Source organism: Scyliorhinus canicula, chromosome 9 (assembly GCF_902713615.1).
Source record: "Scyliorhinus canicula chromosome 9, sScyCan1.1, whole genome shotgun sequence".
Taxonomy (NCBI): domain Eukaryota; kingdom Metazoa; phylum Chordata; class Chondrichthyes; order Carcharhiniformes; family Scyliorhinidae; genus Scyliorhinus; species Scyliorhinus canicula.
The window spans coordinates 111,849,916-111,872,248 of NC_052154.1; the positions used below are offsets into that span (position 1 = coordinate 111,849,916).

Consider the following 22,333-nt stretch of genomic DNA (forward strand, 5'->3'; position numbering starts at 1 on the left):
CCTAGTTCTCCCTCAATGCTTTCACCTTCTGACTTATTGCTCCGGTACCCATCCCCCTGCCATACTAGTTTAAACCCTCCTGTATGACACTAGCAAACCTCGCGGCCAGGATATTTATGCCTCTCCAGTTTAGATGCAACCCATCCTCCTTATACAGGCCACACCTGCCCCGGAAGAGCTCCCAGTGGTCCAGATAACTGAAACCCTCCCTCCTACACCAACTGTTTAGCCACGTGTTTAGCTGCTCTATCTTCCTATTTCTAGCCTACTGGCACGTGGCACAGGGAGTAATCCCGAGATTACAACCCTTGAGATCTTGTCTTTTAACTTTCTGTCTACATCCTTGAACTCCTGCTGCAGGACCTCATCCCGCTTCCTGCCTGTCATTAGTACCAATGCGTACCATGACCTCTGCCTGCTTGCCCTCCCCCTTCAGCATTCCGGCTACCCGTTCTGAGACATCCTGGACCCTGGCACCAGGGGGGCAACGTACCATCCTGGAGTCTCTTACGTCCACAGAAGCGCCTATCTGTGCCCCTGACTATAGAGTCCACTATGACTATAGCTCTTCTGCGTTTTGACCCTGCCTGCTGAACATCAGAGCCAGCCGTGGTGCCACTGCTCTTGCTGCTGCTGTTTTCCCCAGATAGGCTATCCCCCCCGACAGTATCCAAAGGGGTATACCTGTTCGAGAGGGGGAAAACCACAGGGGATTCCTGCACTGACTGCCTGCCCTTTCTGGTGGTCACCCATCTCTCTACCTGCACCCTGGGTGTGACCACATTTATATAACTGCTATCTATGTTGCTTTCCGCCACCTGCATGCTCCTAAGTGCATCCAACTGCTGCTCGAACCGAACCATGCGGTCTGTGAGGAGCCCCAGTTGGGTCCACTTTCTGCAGATGAAGCCATCCGGGACGCTGGAAGCCTCCCGGACCTGCCGCATCTTACAGTCAGAGTACTGCACCCCTCTAATTGACATTGAGTTAACTAATTAGTAAATTAAATTAAAAAATAAATTTTAAAAAAGTTACTGTTAACTATATGTTTCCTAGCACTAGATTTCTGTTATAAATGTAAATGCTAAATACAGTACTCTGCAGTCTCTGGCTTAGATACTCCCCTAAATTATAATTAAGTAATTAATTAATTATGTTTAGCAATAGAAGCATAGAAGACTGTTAAATAAGTTAAGAGCCCAGGTGTTAGGGGTGAGATACTGGCATGGATAGAGGATTGGCTTACTGGCAGAAGGCAGAGAGTGGGATAAAGGGGTCTTTTCAGGATGTCAGCCAGTGGCGTGCCTCAGGGGTCTGTGCTGGGACCACAACTTTTTGCAATATACATAAATGATCTGGAAGAAGGAACTGAGGGCACTGTTGCTAAGTTAACAGATGATACAAAGATCTGTAGAGGGACAGTTGCGTTGAAAAAGCAGAGAGGCTGCAGAAGGACCTGGGCAGGCTAGAACAGTGGGCAAAGAAGTGGCAGATGGAATATAATGTAGAAAAGTGTGAGGTTGTGCACATTGGTAGAAAGAATAGAGGCATAGACTATTTTCTAAATGAGAAAAGGCTTCGGAAAACAGAAGCACAAAGGGACTGAGTCCTAGCTCAGGATTCTCTTACGGTTAACATGCATGTGTAGTTGGCAATTAGGAAGGCAAATACAATATTAACATTCATGTCGAGCAGGACGGCATGTGGCACAGTGGTTAGCACTGCTGCCTGCGGCACTGAGGACCCGGGTTCGAATCCTGGCCCTGGGTCATTGTCCATGTGGAGTTTGCACATTCTCCCCGTGTCTGCGTGGGTTTCACCCCCACAACCCAAAAATGTGCAGGTTAGGTGGATTGGCCATGCTAAATTGCCCCTTAACTGGAAAAAAATAATAATTGGGTACTCTAAATTTTAACAGAAGCATTCATGTCGAGAGGGTGAGAATACAAGAGCAGGGATGTACTGTTGAGGCTGTAGAAGTCTCTGGTCAATATTATTATTTGGAATATTGTGAGTAGTTTTGGATCCCGTATCTAAGAAAGGATGTGCTGGCCTTGGGAGAGGTTCCAGAGGGGGTTCACAAGAATATTCCCTGGAAAGAAGGACTTGTCATATGAGGAGTGGTTGAGGACTCTGGGGGAGCGATTCTTCGAAATGGAGACAGAGTGTTTGCGCCGTTGTAAATGCCGTCGCGTTTCACGATGGCGCGAAACAGGCGCGGGCAGTAGCGATTCTGGCCCCACAGGGGGCCAGCACGGTGCTGGAGCGGTTCACGGCGGGAAGGAGCCTCCCTTCCCGGCGCCAAATGGGCGCCGCGCCAACCTGCGCTTGTGCAGTTGGCCCACGGCAACCCGCGAATGTGCAGTTGGGCCGCACCAACCCGCGAATGTGCGGGGGGGGGGGGGACGACTTCCTCAGCGCGCCGGCCCCGACCCAACACGGCATGGGGTTCAGGGGCCGGCCGCGTAATAAAATAGGGCCGGGGCTGGAGAGGCCGGACCGCCGATCAGTGAGCCCCGATCGTGAGTCAGACCCCATCGGAGGCCACCCCCGATGAAGGAGCGCTTTTCCCCGCCCTACAGGCCGCCCCCAGAGTTCCTGCCGTCTGTGAGCAGGTGTGAATGGCGCTGGCGGGACTCTGCCGTTTCCGCTCGGCCGATCAAGGCCGGAGAATCAGTGGCCTGGCCGCTCCTCGGAGAATCGGCTGCCGGCGTCGGACCAGCACCGCGGGAAAAAATGGCGCGAACGGCGATTCTCCCATACGGCGCGGCATGGGAGAATCGCGCCCTGGTCTCTACTCAACGAAGTTTAGAAGGATGAGGGGGAATCTCATTAAAACTTATAGAATACTGAGAGGCCTAGATAGAGTGAATGCGGAGAAGATGTTTCCACTAGTAGGAGAAACTAGAACCTGAGTGAACAGCCTCAGACTGAAGGGGCAATCCTTTAAAACAGAGATGACGAGGAATAACTTCAGCCAGAGGGTGGTGAATCTATGGAACTCATTGCTCAGAAGGCATTGGCGGACAAATCACTTGAGTGTCTTAAAGACAGAGACAGATAGGTTCTTGATTAATAAGGGGATCAGGAGCTATGGAGAGAAAGCAGAATAGGGATATGAAACATATCAATCATGATTGAATGGCAGAGCAGATTTGATGGGCCGAATGGCCTAATAGTGCTCGTATGTTCTATGGTCTAATTCCAAGATATCCCGGTCTCTACTCCCTTCTCTCTCACTCCTTATTTGTCATGGAAGGGTAAAAACAGTGAGTAGATAAAGCGTAATAAGATCCAAATGCTATCAACCTTGACCAACAGACTGCTATTGCATACAATCTTTATCCTTGTCACTTCTTTATACCTGCGCACCTCACTCCCAAAGTGTTTCCAGTGTGCCTAATGAAAAATTAGTGGGCAATGTCAGATTGCAGCTAACTGGATCTTAAACAAGGTCAAGTGTACGTTAATTGGATTTTAATAAATGGCAGATAGGCTTCTGATTTTGGCATAACTGGATCCTCTGTGATATTGGAGACTGGGATGATGACAATTTTTCACACAAGTGTGGAGGGAGGGTGGGGTGCATCTGATTTGCTGCTGTAAAATCCTCTTATTTCACCGCACATTCACAAGCTGAACTTGTAGCACCATTCAATTCGCTTATGGTTGATCTCTGCCTCAATTCCATTTATCCACTTTTATTCCATACCCTTTGAAACCCTTAACCAACAAAAAATCCATCCATATGCTTTAACATTGAGATTAGTCCAGCTTTCACAGGTTTTTGGGAGAGGATGTGCCATACAATATTTTATAGGTGAGAAAATGCTTCTACTTCATTCCTATAGGTCTAGCTCTCGTAGGATTCTGGCTACTTGTTTTAAATTCTCCCATCGGAAGAAAATGTGACTACCGAGTCAAATACCTTTCCATTTTAAACATCTAACCATCTAATATTCAAAGAAATATTACACAACTTTTATGCAGCCTGATTTTATAATTTAACCCTTTAAAGTGCTATCATTCTGCTGAATTTACACTGTAACCTTTCCAAAGTCAGTATATCTTTCTTGAGATATGCTAACCACTGTGCCACCGTGCTTCTCTCTGCTACCCAAAGGTAAAGGTAGAATTCCGGGTGAAGACTTTGTATAACCGAAGCATTACTTCCTCACTGCAGAATTCAAACACCTGTTATCCTCTTTCTTTGTCTACATACTCGCTGTTAATCAGTTGTGTATATTGGCACCTGAACCATTTCCCAAAGATTCTAGACTCTCATCATTAAGAAAATATTGCAATCTGTCGGCATCCGGTATGTATCCCAGTGGTGTGACTCCACCTTTGGCACAAAAATCAGGGAAGTTTCCCAACATCAGAAAGTTCACCAAGGTTAGCAATGGACATTCTGAGCAGTTACGTTGAAATATATTCCGGTCATGGATTTTCAGAACTAAATTGGTTCAAGAAGGAATGCAAAGCATTACAATGAAAATGAGGGTGCTGTATTTGAGTGCTCGTGGCTGCATATTTTGCTGTCAAGAATGGCAGACGGTCCAGTATTTCTCTCCTCTAAATGGAGCATACATGGAAAATGATTTGTCAAATGGCAGCACGGTAGCATTGTGGATGGCACAATCGCTTAACAGCTCCAGTGTCCCAGGTTCGATTCCGGCCTAGGTCATTGTCTGTGTGGAGTCTGCACATCCTCCCCGTGTGTGCGTGGGTTTCCTCTGGGTGCTCCGGTTTCCTCCCACAGTCCAAAGATGTGCAGGTTAGGTGGATTGGCCATGATAAATTGCCCTTAGTGTTGGGTGGGGTTACTGGGTTATGGGGATAGGGTGGAGGTGTTAACCTTGGGTAGGGTGCTCTTTCCAGGAGCCGGTGCAGACTCGATGGGCCGAATGGCCTCCTTCTGCACTGTAAATTCTATGAAATGGCCCTGAACAATTAAGGCAGAGAGGCAAGAGTAAGGTTCTGGGGAGGTGCAGCTAGGCATCCATACCAGAGTGTTTAGAGAAAGATGGAGAACACCTCACATCACACTTCGAAGCCTGAATTGAAAAGAAGATTTTATTCATGGAATGTATTCCCAGGTCCCAGGCAAATCCAATATCATGGTCCTATGCCACACCTTGTTTGCAAAGACTCAATTCAATCCATTCAAGGAGGTAATTTGTTACACAACCTGACTAGAAAAAGATCAAATTTCTCTGCAGGTGCAGCTGCTTTGATTAGGTGGTGAGAATCAGGGGGAAAATTCATGGCAAAATCCACGAGCAGTAACTCGTTATAATTTTGAGACCATAATTCAACTGCAATGGCTGGAAATGCAATTTATTGCCAACTAGGTAACACTGTGGACCCTACAGCAGAACACATTTGGAATAAGGTACCGTAGTGGACTTGACACCTTTCCAGGGCAGGTTTTCAGTCTGCGGAATCCTGAAGTCTGGGAGGAGTGGCTGCTGTGACCAGAATAGTGTATGGTTTTTGAGATTTAATCATTGGACTCATAAGGAAGGGCATTCTTGGTTGGAATTTTGTCACATTGACAGTTTAACTTATGTGGCCTGGAAGGGTTTATAGATTTAACTTTTATGATGCTGCCATGAAGATAAATTTGGTTAACATTGGGTTACACCTGGAAATATGCAAGTTATTTGGGATATTAATTTGGGCCATTGCTGGGGATGCCAGGTTAAATAGTTAACAGTGTGGTACATATTCATAATACCATTGAGAAATATAAAAGCTGTAGTGGATTTAACATAGTGGTTATTTTCTGGAATTCATTAACTGAAAGAACAGAAGCAGGTTCAATTGTAATTTTCAAAGGGAATTGAATATATATTTGAAGAGAGTGCGGGAGAGAGCAAGGGAGAGGGACATTTTGGATATTTCTTTCAAAACGTTGGTAGAGGCATGATTGGCTGAATGGGTTCCTTTTGTGTTATATGGTGCCATGATTTAAAAGTCACCGTGGAAGAGATCTAGCTTTCCAGTCAGTCATAACAAGATCGAGAGATTTCTGGCTGAGATTTAAACGTGTTGGGGTAGAAATTTTACTTGGAAGGTGGCATACAATAGGCACTGACATAAAATAGGTGCTATCAGATAGTGCGCCTGTTCTATGCAAAGCCTCATATTTAATTCCATTGACTGAATATCCAGATAATTACAGTAAATTAAATAATTAGATAATTAACGTATAGGATCAATTAAGGTGTTTCAAGAGACTTACTTAGAAAATAAGCAGATCAAGGAAAATTAAGTGCAGTGAATTAATATCAATAAAAAAACTACTGTGGCTAACAAAACGTCAGACCAGATCCAATGAGCTATTGTTTAGATTTGATTTGATTTGAGAACTTTAAAAAAAAACAAATGTGTTGAGACTGAAGTCTGCTTCCAAATTGCTGGGAAGTCAACCTGTTAGTCTTAGAAGAAATCCACTTCAACTTGATTTGATATCATCAGCATTAGACTTGTTACTGCTTTTATTAAATGTATAGATTACACAGGCAATTTTAATTAGACAGGAAGTACAGTCTGATTATTCAAAAAAGACAACACACTGCTTTTCCTTGAACAGAACCTAAAATGAGGAATAAAATCAATCTCTAAAAAATGTCATATAATTTGAGGGAGGAGGAAGATCCTTGAGGACTGGGTCTATTATTGTTGATGTTTTCGTCAAATCACACTGTCACTTCTGGCTAGGAGTCCAACAATAAATTTAATAAACCGCAAACAAAGAACAAAACAAATCCTCAAAATTTTGAGCATTGTCTCTAACTCCCTTTGTCAGTAGACATTAGTATTATTCATATCAACTATCGTATAGCTTTAAACTATTGCAATAAAGGTATTTACATGATGACATCAATAAAAATAACTTTGATCCACATTAGTTGATTATATCCTTCAGTTTATATGTTTATACATAGCAAGACTTTTCTCATTTTAAATGTCTTATTATTGCTTTTTTTTTAATCAACACTTGCAGATATTTAAGCTCTTAAATTAATGCTAAACCAAATACAATTGCATAACTAATTGTAGCTATCAGATGATTACTTTTTCTATACCTGGAATTAAATCCTTTGCAGCACCGTCTTCTTTTATGTAGAGAAAAGTAAACTAGCCACATAGGAGCTGCTCTTCCTAAATACTAAAAACATGCATTATTCAGTGCAGTCCCAGGAAGATCTCAAGTTCAATTCTCGATCTGTGCTGGCCTAGCTCATCTCAGGCAGGGCAGCAGCAGCAGGGATCCTTTAGGTGAGGAAGGAGAGTGTGGTGGGGGGAGGGGGGTTGTGGGCTAGGCAGCAGCTAGATAGGATCTTAAAAGATGGTGAAAGCAGATTAATTTCTAACTTTTGAAGGAGAATCGGGTATATACTTGAAATGGAAAATCTTCAGGCCTACAGGGAAAGAGCAGTTCTGTCAGAGTTCTTTCAAAGAGCTGACACTGGCGTGTCAGATCAAATGGCTTCCTTCTGCCCTATAAAGATCTATGATTGTGTGGCCAGCAGCAACTATAAATTTGCTGGATTCGCTAAGGGCAATTGTCAGGGAGATCTACCTTTTCATTCCTGGCACAATATAACAGCAGTTTCAGGAAGGCATGCTCTGTATGACTATGTCCCAATATCTCCTTAGTAGATATACACAAGAAACCCTGAAGTTAATTCAATGCAGTGCCTGCCAGTATAGAACAGTAAGAAGTCTTACAACACCAGGTTAAAGTCCAACAGGTTTGTTTCAAACACTAGCTTTCGAGCACTGCTCCTTCCTCAGGTGAATGATTCACCTGAGGAAGGAGCAGTGCTCCAAAAGCTACTGTTTGAAACAAATCTGTTGGACTTTAACCTGTTGTTGTAAGACTTCTTACTGTGCTCACCCCAGTCCAACGCCGACATCTCCATGTCATGCCATTATAGAGTCAGAGTGCCGGAAAGTACTCCAAATGATATTCTCAGCTTCCTTTGGATCAATCACAACTTACAATATAGGCACACTATCAGTACCTTGGGGGTTAGCATTGACCAGAAACTGAACTGGACTAGCCATATAAATACTTGGCTACAACAGCAGATCAGAGGCTGGGAATCCTGCGGTGAATAACTCACCTCCTGACTACAAAGCCAGCCCACCAGCTACAAGGTACAAATCAGAAATGTGAAGCAACACTCTCTACTTGCCCGGATGAATGCAGCTCCAACAGCACTCAAATTGGGTGACAACATCCTGGACAGAGCAGCCCACTTGATTGGCACTCCATCCACAAATATTCATTCCCTCCACCACCGATAAACAATGGTAGCAGTGTGTACCATCTACAAGATGCACTGTAGGAACTCACCAAGTTCCTTAGGCAGCACCTTCCAAACCCATGACCACTATCATCTAGAAGAACAAGGGCAGCAGATATCTGGGAACACCACCGCCTGGAGGTTCCCCTCCAAGTCACTCACCCCATCCTGACTTGAAAATGTATCATTACTGTATTCCTTCATTGTCGCTGGGTCAAAATCCTGGAACCCCTTCCCCAACAACACTGTGGGTGTACCTGTACCACATGGACTGCAAGGTTCAAGGAGGCAGCTCACTACCAACTTCTCAAGGGCAATTAGGAGCATACATCCCGCAAGGAAACTGCTAGCATTTATCTGGGTGGCCTCCCCATGTTATATTGGCCCCATCCGCAAATTCCTCCCTCCCGACTTTCCATGCCACTGGTAAATTACCAGCAGCAGAATGAGACCTTTAAGTGGTCATCAACTGGCCAATTGGCCTTCAGATGGGAAGGCTGTCCGTAACCTTCCTGTACCTGTCTGAATTTGAGAGAGTCAGGTAGGTGAAGAGCATTCCACCTCTCGTCTTCCTGCGTATTAACATGCTCTCTGCCCCCACTGTCTCCCAGTCCAGTCCACACACGATATTAGAATTAAATCCTCTCCTTAGTCTCGGTTGGGCCAACACATGGAAATGCCAAGCAGAGATGATGCTATGCAAATTTGGATGATCTAGGACAATCACTAACCCAGCTAATAACAGAACATTTGCAGAAGCCCAATAGCAAGTTGCCTCTCAATGATGAGTTTACATTACAATCGCTAGCCGCCGCTCAGGTTTACATGGCTTGGCACCTGCAAGATGGAAATTGACCTGCCAAAGAGCTTTGCCTAGATCTATGAACAGCACCATACTACTCGCTACCAACAGATACAATGCCTATGTTCAGATCCTTGCTCAGTAAACATTTAACTTAAGGTGAACTCAGCTTAAAAAGCGGGGCTGGGGCTGCAAAGTACTTGAGCACTTTTAAAACCATTGAAACAACATTGGATTTATGTTCCAGATTGCGTCAAACAGGAAGCCACTTTGTGCTAACAATAAACATGCATTATTAATGCACCCTTAATCAGAAATTAATTTCAGGCTGTGGGAAGAAGTCACATTCAAAAGGTACTAAATTCCTGACTGCATACTTCATGTGGGAGCTGCATATATCCTATAATGTGCTGCGAAGGAGATGGATGAGGAGATAAGTGAATGAGGACCAGGTGGAAACAAAAGTACAAACATTTTATGAACACTTTTGTTTAGAAAGTTCAAACAAAAGCTTGGCTTCAACTAAAATACTATTGCAGCTATTTACCTTTCAACTGAAACTAATAGAGCCAAACATTGGTGCATGGCGGCAATTGCCCCTTGTTTTTCAATTAATCAACCTATAGCAAATAAATATATCAAAAAGTAGGCAACAGGTAAGTGCTTCAACACAAACAACTGATTTTAAATATATTTCACTAAGGAACTTTCAGCACTCAGCTTAACTTTATGTCATGTAATTCCTTCTCTCTATTGACTGTAAGAAGTCAAATGTAAACAAGTTGGTTGCATTTCCAACCCATTCTTGGCGGTGATAAGTCCATTGGGCCAAGAAGTGCAATGCATCAGTGTACCAATGCAAATATCAGCAGAGTAGAAGGAACAGGATTTACAGCCAATGTTCCCTTAAAAGTATTATTGCCAGGGGGAGGCTAGGATAAAGAAAAAAGTGCTTCAGTATATGGAGGACATTTTCAAAGAAAGATATCAAAGTGTTGCTCTCATCAACTTCCCAGGTGATCTGAGAAGTCTGGGAGCTGAAGAAGCCAATAGCACAGGGGATTACAAGTCAGAAAGGGAAACAAATGGCATAGCGAGAGAAAGAAATAAGTTTGCATAACTGAAAAGCTGCTTAATTTGTTATTAAAATACACCTGGCATTGCAATGAAATGGGTTCTGTTGAAGGAAACACAATATGAACAAATGCTACATAATGCTTAAAAAATTTACACTGAAACAAAAAAGAGAAATTATATATGTAGCCCAGTAGTAAATATATCACAATTTGTATTCAGCACCGTCAATGACACCATCATCAATCATATTGCATAAGACGATGTATGTCATTCATGTGGCTTTAATCCCCAGGTGAACAGCATCATCCAAGTGATATTTTGATAGCAAGTACAGTTTGAGGCGGTCATCGTCTCCTTGTGTTCCTTTGGACAACTGATTGATGATGCCGACTGTGTCAACGGTGACTAATAAGTGATTTGAAGCTTCCTTATTTGATTATTTTTCTTACTTTTCCCCCATAGTTTGTTTACACACCATGAATGAGTTCATACACATCACATGAACCATAAAAAGGCAAATCTAGAAAGATAGCTAACTCCAAGCAACTTTATTCCTATACTCCATCAGACTATTGCATGCACAATAGCCTTAGGTATCTGTGCATTTATGCTACCCTTCTCTCCTCCAATTAATATTTGCCCACAAGTCTACCACAGATATCCTGGTATCATTAGTAATTATTTAGTTTCTTTTTAACTGTAATGCTACTAGCCCCAGTTGTTATCAGTTCCGGGTAAAAAAGAAGTTAAACCACTGTAACTTAAGAGTATGGACACTCAATTAATTCATTGCATTTGGCAGCCATCGATAATTTGGATAGTCAATGGCAAGCAACTTTGAGCAAGCATATTCAATTACTTTAAATACAGTAACAATCTCCACATGGTTACAAAAATAGACATGCATTTAAAATATACAAACCATGTTGAGACTGGAGCTTCACTATGCTGATAAAAGACATTTGCTTTGCTCTCCATTGTAGACATCAGAAAAGATGCTCATTATCACAATGCAGATTTCATTTTGATCTTGAATAAACAACAGGTTGCTAAAATAGTTGAAATTCATAAACCAAATATTTTAATAGCTGGAGATTTCCTGGCTGTCATAAATGTTTATTCCTGGTCGCTTATTAAATTTAAGTCAATTTAAGCACTTGTTTTAGTGACAGCAACTTTGATCATAGCTACGATTACTGTTTATACTTGGAGACAGAAGGGACATTTTGCAAATATACAAGATTTGAGTGGGGTTATGTCATGGAAATTGATCTTACCTGCTAACAAAGCTACTTTCAATTATAGCACTTTCCCTTCTCTGCTTTGAACCTATCAAATCTATAGTGATTGAAATGAAGCTCAAACTTAACACAATTACTTTAGGATGTACTAACATTGCTACAACATTTTATGAACCTCGTTATTTAGAATATACTGTAACAATTGGTTAAAAACAATATAGTTCTCTAATTCTCATCTAGGATATTGTGCACTATAAACTGGCAAAAATTTATGTTTTGCAGGGCCATATAACAGAAATAAAACCATTAAGCTTCACTGTGAAATGCAATGTGTACATTGGTTGTGGGTCTTTCTGTAATATATTTAAAGGCCCTGACATGTTGTACCATTCTCAGGAATAGTCTTACCGCATTCTAAAATCTGTATTGAGCAATGAATTCATAAAGGACTAAATGCAATGACCTAATGTGCATTGAGTAAATTGCTCGGAGATCAGAAATGTGAGCAGGTAGAACAGCCGTTTGCATTGTTTTCCTATCGACTTTGTCACTTGAATTGTGTATTAAAATGTTGCCCAGGCCGTCAGGGTTAATTTGCCTGATCTTGACTTTTTAAAAAATAGCAGTAATGTTAATTTCATGCAAATGTGTAACGTGGTTGTATAATAATATCGCACGGCGTAATATCCAGGTTTTCATGCCGTTCTAGTGTTCAGTTCTGCAGGAGTTGCTGGCTACAAGTTAAAGTACCACCAATGTCTAGTCAATGTTTAAAATGGCCATAGATTGTTATGGTCATCTAGAAATTGCAGTCTTTCATATTTAACTGATGAAGGGCCACTGGCCACTGCTAATGGCACCTGGAAGCAGAAATCTCACTACTACTGGCAAAGTTAATTTAATGAGAAAATATCACATTAACAAAATATTTTTTTTTGTTCTACTAAAATTTATATTTTAAAACTCTCAAAAATCATATCTCCTCTATAACTGATGTCTCATTTACAGAGTAGGATACTTAAAAAAAATTAAGATTAAATGCTAAAATGCGAATTTGTAGTCCTGACAACAATGATGTTGATTCAGTTGTGCGGTTACTCTATTCGGAGTAAAAACTTGAAACACCACAGGCATCAAGCATGACTAAGAACTGTCAAAATAAATGCAGCATCATTTTTGAGAATTTGTATGTAATAAAAGTGCTTTACAGCCAGTGAAAGCATCTGGCACTCTGGGCAAGGTATGGATCCTCTACAAATGCTATGAAAAATACCAAGTTTAAATACTACTCTCACAACGCGTCATATTGCTGCTTCACTTTGCCATTCTCAAAGTGACTGTCCTGACTCCCTTGCTGACTGAAATTATCAAACAGTTTCAGTATCATCTAATTTTAGGACAGTTTTCAAGAAGACTGTTAACTAGTGGTAAGTGGATTGGACTGTCAACATTTCTCAGATGGAAGAATAATTTCGATCAGCAGTTCTTCAGTATAAGCACACATACTGGTAGGTTTTGAAATCTAGCCTAACTTACTGAACAAAAGTGTGCATGCTCAGCTAATGCAGTGGTGTGCCTCTTTCCACAGCAATAATGGAATGAGATAGAGTATTATATTTGCATGATACATTCATTCCTTTCCCGGTGTTTTTTTAAGACATGCTCACTAGACATGTAGCGTGACCATCTATTATCAATAATTGTAATCTATAAAAATAATGTAGATACATATACTTTTTAAATCACTTGGGCTATGTATTTTATATCTCTTAGAACCCCACAAATAACAAATCCCCCCCCCCCCTCCCTCGCCCCATCAATCATTAATCATTAATGCATATTTATAGTTTATGTAAATAACAAAAGGAGTTAAAGATTGGACACGGTGACTCTTATATCAACCGTACACAGCTTAAATAACCTTAGTTTCTAAAGAAAAATTAGAATGACCAATCACTTTTCTTAAGATCTAATATCTGCATTACTAAAAGCAAATTAGCAGTTAATATCTTTGGTGACAAAACAGGAACAAACCTTTAGCAGACCAGTCCATTCAGACCATTTTGAGCTCTCAGTATAGTTGATTACAGGTATGCCAAAGGTGACAATGAAACTGGGAAATCAATGTACAAATTGAATCCCACAGGCCAGGATTGCTGTGGTTTATATGTGAAAAACTACCAATATCCTGTTGAATTTGCTGGTCTGATATTTGTACCTGTCTGTCACCAATGATCATTTTCATAAAGTTCCTAAGTATGAATGAGTTTTGAATTATTCCCATTCAATCATGGAAGTACAAAGTTCCAATCATTTACATTATGGTTTCATGAATATCAGTTAGACAATCAGTTCCCATGTCCAAACCATGTAATGTTGGTTTCTGGTCCAATGAAGCAACTCTGGTTATCATCTCTGGAGACAAGGAATAACGGTTCCCTGACTTCTCCTCAAACCAACAATCCAGTGCCCTCTTAGCCTCAAAATTGGCAATGGGTGGTCCATTGACAGCAATTGTCAGAAGGTCATTGAGTTGGTCAAGGCTAAGTCGAGACCTGTTATTGTTACGTATCCGGTAGAAGGCACCACGACTTTTCTCACAAGCTGCTGTTGAAGTTGGCAGGACAAGTAATAACTGAGTGATCCGATTTAGTATTGGGAATCTTTGTTTATATTTAAAAATGTGACGGCTCAACTCTTTGAAACCATTCTTGTTGTAACACTCAGATTTGAGCTCCTTCCATTCCTGCAATAAGCTTCCTTGAATGTCTCTGCCATCCAGACCTACTTCCCTCGCAAACGATGGAATTATTTCAAAGTGCTTATATAAATGTATGATCTCTTCCTCGCCATGACTCATCAGATTTTCTTCATTTTGGGGCCACGTGGCAACATCAAACACTTGACATGCTCGAATAATTGTGCGACTATTAGAGTCTAGCCTCTGGGCTAGAATCAGCTGAGTTTTTTGGCATATCTTTTCTCTTATTGAATTGAACTTGGCTTCTGCTACTCTTAGGTTTTTCAGAGGAACACCATGAAAGTTTTCGTGAAAAGTCTCCTCAAACTCTTGTAGATATTCTCCTGGTGATTCCACCAATCTGCTGATTTCTTCAATGGCTTCTTCAATCTTGTCATCTACGTGGGTAATGAAGAGGTGATCGCCCTGGAAAATGAATGCCAGTCGAGTAAGTACAGCAATGACATCTAATAAAAAATAGATTAGCTTAACTGACTGATAGTCCATCAGGAACTGTAGTAGAGCCAAAGCAATGGCAGCAGCATCTGCTTTATGTGCTTGACCACTAACATCTTTAAGATGAGCTACCACTTCCAAATAATCCTTGATCAATGCATTCAGGACATTCTGTTCTCCAATAATCCATCTAACAGCTCGAATGTCACCAAGGAATTCTGTCTCCTCACAAAGTGTTGCTGCAGTAGCTCTTAGTTCACACATGAGTTTAGGGGAATAACGATAAAAACTCAGCAACTGCTTCAAGTTGTTCTCTAATTCTTCCAAACAGGTTAGTTCTTTGTTGCTTATAGCATCCAATACTTCCAAGTGAGGCCTATATACCACACACGGGACTGAGAGTAGCCAAGGCAGAGCCTTTTTGATCTTCATGGCCAAACCTGCCCTTAGCCCTGTTGTCATGGTGGCTCCATCTACCCCAAGTCCTACAATTAACTTTTCCTCTTTCCATTTGATCCCTATGCCCCCAAAAGCCCTGTCCAGTGCTTGGGTATAACCATCCACTGTTGCAGAACTCAATTCCTGTAGGGACAATAACTCTGTAGCAGCTGGCCCTTCATTGGTAATATACTGAATGTAGATTGCAACATTATCGGCAACCAAGTCATCTGTCTGCCCATCCAAAATCACACTCATAAATGGAGATACCCTGAGCCTCTCAAAAAGATCCTCACGAAGAGACCTTGCAATGTGATGAATTAAAGTTTGACAGTCTCCCTCATTCAAATATTGGTCAACAATCTTTAAGTCACATTTTTTCAGAAGTTCAGCCAAAGGCCTGAAATCTGAAAAATGTCTTCCTTCAAAGGCTAGGTGATAGGCAACGTTGAACAACAGTGTCATGTTTCTGCACATCTCTTCAGTTTTTTCTGGATGCATCCTCAGCTTATAAAGCTGCAAGCACTTCTTATGAAGATTACTCTGGGCATGCAGCTTGATGGTGTGGATCTTGAATTGCTTAGAGCCCAAGATGAAGGCTGATGTCCTGGAGGACTGAACAGTGTACTGCCTGCAAACATGGCACCACATCTCATTTAGAGTGGGTGAATAGCGTAGAAACCAGAACTTCTTTAGCCACTCATGCTTGAAGCGTCTGATTCTCCGACCAGTACCAGTAGCGGTTTTCGATATTTCATCTGTGGTGGCCAGCATTTCATTCGACATTGACTCATCAGCTGAATCCATTTCCTGCTCACTAGTGTCATCCATGACAACTGGTACAGGAGTCTGTGCTTCTGGAGCTAAGATGGGTAAAGAGAAAAAACATACAGATAACTTCAGCAATTAAAAGATTAATTTATTTTTCTTAATTTCTTAAATTCACATCATATTGGGCCATATTTTGCTGTAGAAGGGAATTTAGTGGCATCTACCATCAGTTTGGCTTGATCTCAATATTCTATGTGGCAATATCATCGAATATCATAGAATTTACAGTGCAGAAGGAGGTCATTCGGCCCATCGAGTCTGTACCGGCGCTTGGAAAGAGCACCCTACTTAAGCCCACACCTCCACCCTATCCCCATAACCCTGCAACCCCATCTAAGCTAAGGGCAATTTATCATGGCCAATCCACCTAACCTGCACATCTTTGGACCGTGGGAGGAAACCGGAGCACCCGGAGGAAACTCACGCAGACACAGGGAGAACGTGCAGACTCCGGATGGACAGTAACCCAAGCGGGAATCGAACCTGGGATCCTGGCGCTGTGAAGCCATAGTGCTAACCGCTATGCTACCGTGCTGCCCAAGTTGCCGAAAGTTTGAGGAAATAGCATTGCAGCGACAGAAAAAGGGGAATCTGAGTGAACAGGGCAAGTAAGTGTGAATCCCTTAACCAATCACGTTGAAAGACTGAAATTAACAGTGCAAATATTGAAAAGGATGTGTAAATTAGAGGGGCGAATGCAATGTTAAATCAGGTATTGAAGAAAATAAAGAGAAGGAAAAAAGATTGGATCTAGAGAGAGAGAATTCAACTGGAAAAGTTTTTTAATAGTTAAGATCACATTTTAAAAATCTCTAATAATTAAAACCTTAAGATTTAGACTCCACTCTGGTAATAGATCATTTTCAGTGCTAGAGATTGGTTGACTGTAATTAATACTCATCACATCATTGAAAGGGCACTTAGGTTGGAATAATAAGATTGAACTGCCTTTGGTGAGTTACGAGGCGTCTACTGGGCAAATACAGCAACTTCACATCATCCGATGCGTATCAATGGTGAGCCAGGTGGCCAGATGCCATTTTCGCAAACCAACTCAGAGTACAACCTTTGGATATTTGAGTTTAACCAAGCATCTGCCCCTCACCGTAAGTTGCTAAATGACTTATGCATAAATAATGGCAAGCAGCATTAGTTTCACTTATTTCCATAAAGAAATTTGGACCAATATCTCTCAAACAACAAAGGAAATTGTTACTTCCGCTATGCTTTATTTATATCCATGTACTTAGCAATGCAAATTAAATCAACCCCCCCCCCCCCATGCCACCTCCAGGTGACATATTTCAAAGTTTTTCATTCTTTTGAACGCCTGAGATTGTCTGCCATTCAGGCAGTGACCATGATTACATTTGCAGAATTGGATAGGTTTTCAAAAATTATATAAATCTAGTAAATCCACCTAATTAAAAATAATAGCTATTGTTTAATATTAAGAAATTGTTTAGATGCCGTTAAAGCCTATTATGACGATGGAATTGAGACCAAACACTATCCTTTATAGGTTAGATATCACTGTTGAAGAAACATGTCAGGGGAAGCAGCTCTTATCTTTCTCCAGCGAGATGTGCAGTGATACTAATTTTGTTTTAAAACGATGATAATTCACAGTTGTTTAAGAGATTTATACAAATACAATCTACAATGAAACCTATTGCATATATTTTGGCACAACTACTTCCATTATAGTGTCCAAGTGTCTAATGACAGCTAACATTTGCTTATATATCCTTGATACCCTGCAACTAATCCTGCTAGATTTACCCACATCCTACGGTGGAAATGTCAGATTATCACTGTCTATATTTAAAATAATAAGTACTGTGATTTATTTTGTTACAGCTGAACACTTTACTCCAAGAACGTGAATTGTCATCTCTGTACATTGTATTCCATTTCTGTAATCTAATTTGTACGGTATACTAAACACACAGCCAAGTGAGTTAGATCCAGAAAGAAAATACAAAAAGCACACACACACAAATAAATTCATATTCATCGATTAGAACTTTCTTTAATCACTAAAATCCAATTCTAATTTGCTGTCATAGTCCAATGTTAACCTGCGTATCTTTAAACCTCATTATTTTTAATATATGTGCATAAATAAAATGCACAGCTGATTATGTAACACAGATAGAGATAAATCATAAATAAGGGAATATATACATGCAGATGAGATTTTTGCAGGAGACGGACTCCACAAAACATAAGGGATAGAAGCCTCCTTGTGAGCGTCATTTAGTACGAGTTCTGTGCTGAGGGGCAGGGTGCCCATGGACACTCTAATAATCTGTAATATAAAGTTCAGCCAGTTTTGGAACTGACACCTCAGACCCGTCTGGAGAGTATTTTGCATACTATAACTCTGTAATATAACTAGTTCCACAGAGAAAATGATGGAAAATCTCAGCAGGTCTGGCAACATCTGTAAGAAGAGAAAAGAGCTAACGTTTTGTGTCCAGATGACCCTTTGTCAGAGCCAGAATATAACTAGTTTTCTTATCCACTCGCCTCAGACTCGTCTGTGGTTACTAAAGGGCCTGGCTTCAACTCGGTGTCAGAAAATGGGCTTTTTAGTCAATTAAAAACAAATATAAACAGTTGGTATATATTCCTTAATAAATGCCTAACTAGTTTTACCCTGCAGCTTTACTAAACTAATTAGTATTGTATTTGAATAACCGGTACTTATACCAGGGTAAACTGTATCTAATAACTTATCATCTCGATTATGATTTTCATTCGCTTGTATGTGAACATTATTTGCTCCTTCTTGAGTTTGGAGAGAAAGACGGAAGAATTGGGAAATAGAAATCCACAGGCAAATGTCATCATCCACTGGGAGGCAAATTACCAGTTCAGGAAAATGGATTAAACCTATTGAGGAAGTCTGGAAATAGGTGAGGTTAGGAAGCTAGCTGAATGTGAAAACAAGGAATGAAGAAAATAAAATAGATTTTTAAAATTTGTACAGATGAAATGTTGTGCTACAGTTTCAATGTTAGTCATGTAAATAAATATTCACAGCCAGTGAAACACAAGAAAACATTACAAATGTCTTATTACACAAAGGAATAAAGTATCACCAAATTTGCTGTGCAAGCTTTTCCTGTATTTTGTAGATCCAAAATAAAAACATCTACAAATGAGTAATGCAAACTCTCACTATTATGGTGTATAACAAAATAAACCCTGCAAATAGATAATGGTTTATGTTGCTCAGTGCAGCAAATGAACAGCATTAGATGTGCTCTTTCCCACAGAATTACTATGGACTTTGTGCAGCGGTTTTGTCAAACCACAATCCAAAAAGCAAACAGCACCTGCAATGTGTGGGAGCAGGGTCAGAAAATATGTATTTCCTTAACCAATCAGATTGAAAGAAAAATAATTTCATTTCTATAGGGTGGGATTTAGCGGCCATAATAGCTGCAGGTGCAAATTCCCTAATGGCTGCTAAATCTCGTGAGAGGTTACAGATTTGTGCCGCCGAGTTTTGAAACATGGGGTGCGATTCTCCCAAAGGGAGACAAGTGCCGACGCCAGAGTGAAAACCGGAGTGTTTCACTCCGGCGTCGGAGGCCGCTCCTCGCCCCCTATTCTCCCACCCCCAGGGGGCTAGGAGCGGCGGCGCGTCAATCTCGCGCGCCGGGCCTTGACGCCCGCGCCAAAGCGGCGCCGCTTGAATGATGCGGCTGGCGGCACCTAAATAACGTCACCCGCGCATGCGCAGGTTGGCTGGCGCCAACCCGTGCATGCGCAGTTGCCGTCCTCCCCTCCGCTGCCCCGCAAGACATGGAGGATTGATCTTGCGAGGCGGCGGAGGGAAAAGAGTGCAACTTTCAGAGACGCCGACCCGATGACCGGTGGGCACCGATCGCGGGCCAGAACCCTCCTGAGCACCCCCCTGGTGCTTGATCCTCCCTCCGCCCCCCCACAGGCCCCACACGCAGCGGTCGCACGCTGTTCACGCCGGCAGCGACCAGGTGTGGTTGGCGCTGGCGTGAACCGGTCGGATTGGGCAGGCCGCTCGGCCCATTCGGTCTGGAGAATCGCCGCTCGACTGGAGCAAAACGTGACACGACGTTTTTGGGGGGGGGGGGGGGGGGGTGTTGGTGGGAGAATCGTGTGCGGGTGCCAGGGCGATTCTCCCACCCGACGTGGGGGTCGGAGAATCGCGTCCCTGATCTTCCTGGGCCAACCCCAATGATGCAATCACGTTAATGCACAGGAAGGGTGCAAACCTGATTTGCATGAATTTGAATTCATGATAATGCCCTTAGCGTGGCTAATTCAACATCTTTAGCCCTCATTGAATCTTCCCACCCACCAGGCGTGATGTTACGCTGGCGCGAATTATTACTGCTTTTTAAATACGGAAACCAGGAAACATGACCACTGTCTCCACCTAGCAGCAGGGAGTCCAGAGCCTGCTGGCCAGTTCCGGAGTAGAGGGGTGGGGGAATTGTGCTTCGGGTTTCTAGGGAGGGGGGTTTCTAGGATGGGGCCATGGCTGGTGTGGGTGGTTCTGAAGCCTGCTGGCTCTGTTGTTTAAAAGTTCTGAGAGGGCTGTGTTAGTATGTAGTCTGGGGGATTGGGGTGACTGCAGGCCACACAGGGCAGGGGATGGGCGTGATGAGTGTCAAGGACATAATGGGTTGGGTGAATGAGACACCGAAAGAGAAGGCAACCTATTATTACAATTTTGTTTGCACTTCAGCCCCACGCTCCTGATCTATGGCACCTGGTGTGGAGGGGCGGGGAAGGAGGAGGATCTCCTCATGAACCTGCTCCTGGCAAAACTCACCATCAACAGGTCCAGGCAGCGAGCAGCAGAGGGGGTCATCCAGCCTGACTCTCTGCCCCTCTCCCATGGCTTCATTCGCAGCCAAGCCACGAAGGTCACAGCAGCTCTCAACCTTTACGCAGTGGGGTCATTACAGGAATCCACATTGACCTGTGTAGCTCCTCGCAGGCATCCATCCATAAGTGGATCTGTGAGGTCACGGATGCACTCTGTGCAAAGACTTTATTCATTTCAACCTGGATCAGGCCTAGCGATATGTGAGGGCTACGGGATTCGGCACCATAGCTGGTCTGCCACAGGTGCAGGGGGTGATCGACTGCACTCATGTCTCGCTACGTGCACCGTGATATCAGCGAGTCCCAGGAAGCGGTTCCACTCCCTCAAAGTGCAACTGGTGTATGACCACCCCATGAGATTCATGCACGTGTGAACATGTTTCCAGGTATGTTTGTGCAATCACAGATCCTGGGCATTTTCAAGGGTCACATTAGGAGCAGCATGTAAACTTGGATGAGGAGAACATTCAGAAGACAGTTGAGGAAGAGGCCATTCAGTACCCGGAGGATGAATGTCAGGTTGGTGCAAGGGTGCGCATGGGCAGGAGGGCTAGGGAAGCTCTCATCGCCTCCTACTTCATGGTAAGACTAGCATGTTGTTCGACAGGGTGCTGGGGCTTGGGAGTCCTTGAGTGCCTGCTGCCCAGTCAATGCTGGAGTGTGATGAAGACTCGCAGTGAGGAATGTTCTGTGATGCTCCTCACCTATTGCTCATGTCCGATTCCTGTCTGTCTGTGGCCAGATGACTCCGTGACTCATGTCTGAGTGAGGTTTAGCCCTAGATTCCTTTGCCCCTTAGCTCTAGAGGGGGAATTAGGGGTGAGGGTCTAGCGTTCACTGTATCATGCCTGAGTCATATCACTGCGAATAAAACAGTCGCAATGTGTGGGCCTAACTGTTTGCCTGAAATTGAAGAACAGCGAAAAGAACTGTGTCCAGATGGGGAGAAGCACTATGCCATTGGGAGGAGGGTTAAAGAATATTAAAACGCCTCATAGGTGGTGAAGAGGAATAATATTTAATACAGTGACATTTGCAAATGTTACAAGTGATAATGACCCCCAACTACCTGTGCCTAAATTCATCCGTGCCCATGCTGTGCCTCTACAATTCCTTACACTATATCTGGGTGTGTTCCCAGGATGCACATCAGAAGTGGAGGAGGCCTGCTCCTTTCCACGCCCTTTTGCCTCAGATGCCCTTAGCAATAATCATCCTCTGGAGGTCTGGGATCTGGAGGGCATCGGCCTATTTTCAGGTGTTACTGATGTTGTCACGTCACCATGCTCTGCCCGCTGTGCCTGAGTTGCACCAGTCTCAGGAAGGGGGGGGGGGGGGGGGGGGGGGGAATTCAGATCAGCTGAGCACTCACAGAGTCTCCTGGGTGAAGGCTCCAGGATGCGCTCCAACAGATCTTTCTCCATTAAGTACTTATGAGCTCCTTGGTTACGACATGGGACGGAGGGGCAGCTAGACTGAGCTCCAGAAGCCGCAACGTCATCTGACGCTGCCAGTCCTGGAGGCCTGCCGCTGTCTGCACCTT

The 22,333-nt window shown here is 42.9% G+C and overlaps 1 protein-coding gene across 7 annotated transcripts in view; it reads right to left on the reverse strand.

Moving 5' to 3' along the window:
* Positions 1–13,255: 13,255 nt before the first annotated feature.
* Positions 13,256–22,333, reverse strand: part of prdm11 (PR domain containing 11) — a 197,685-nt gene continuing 188,607 nt past the window's right edge. For all 7 annotated transcript variants that reach the window (XM_038807408.1, XM_038807402.1, XM_038807401.1 and 4 more), the window contains one exon: positions 13,256–15,938. In XM_038807408.1, coding sequence (XP_038663336.1) covers positions 13,756–15,938 — 2,183 coding nt within the window. In that variant the 3' untranslated portion in view covers positions 13,256–13,755. The remainder of the gene's footprint in view (positions 15,939–22,333) is intronic.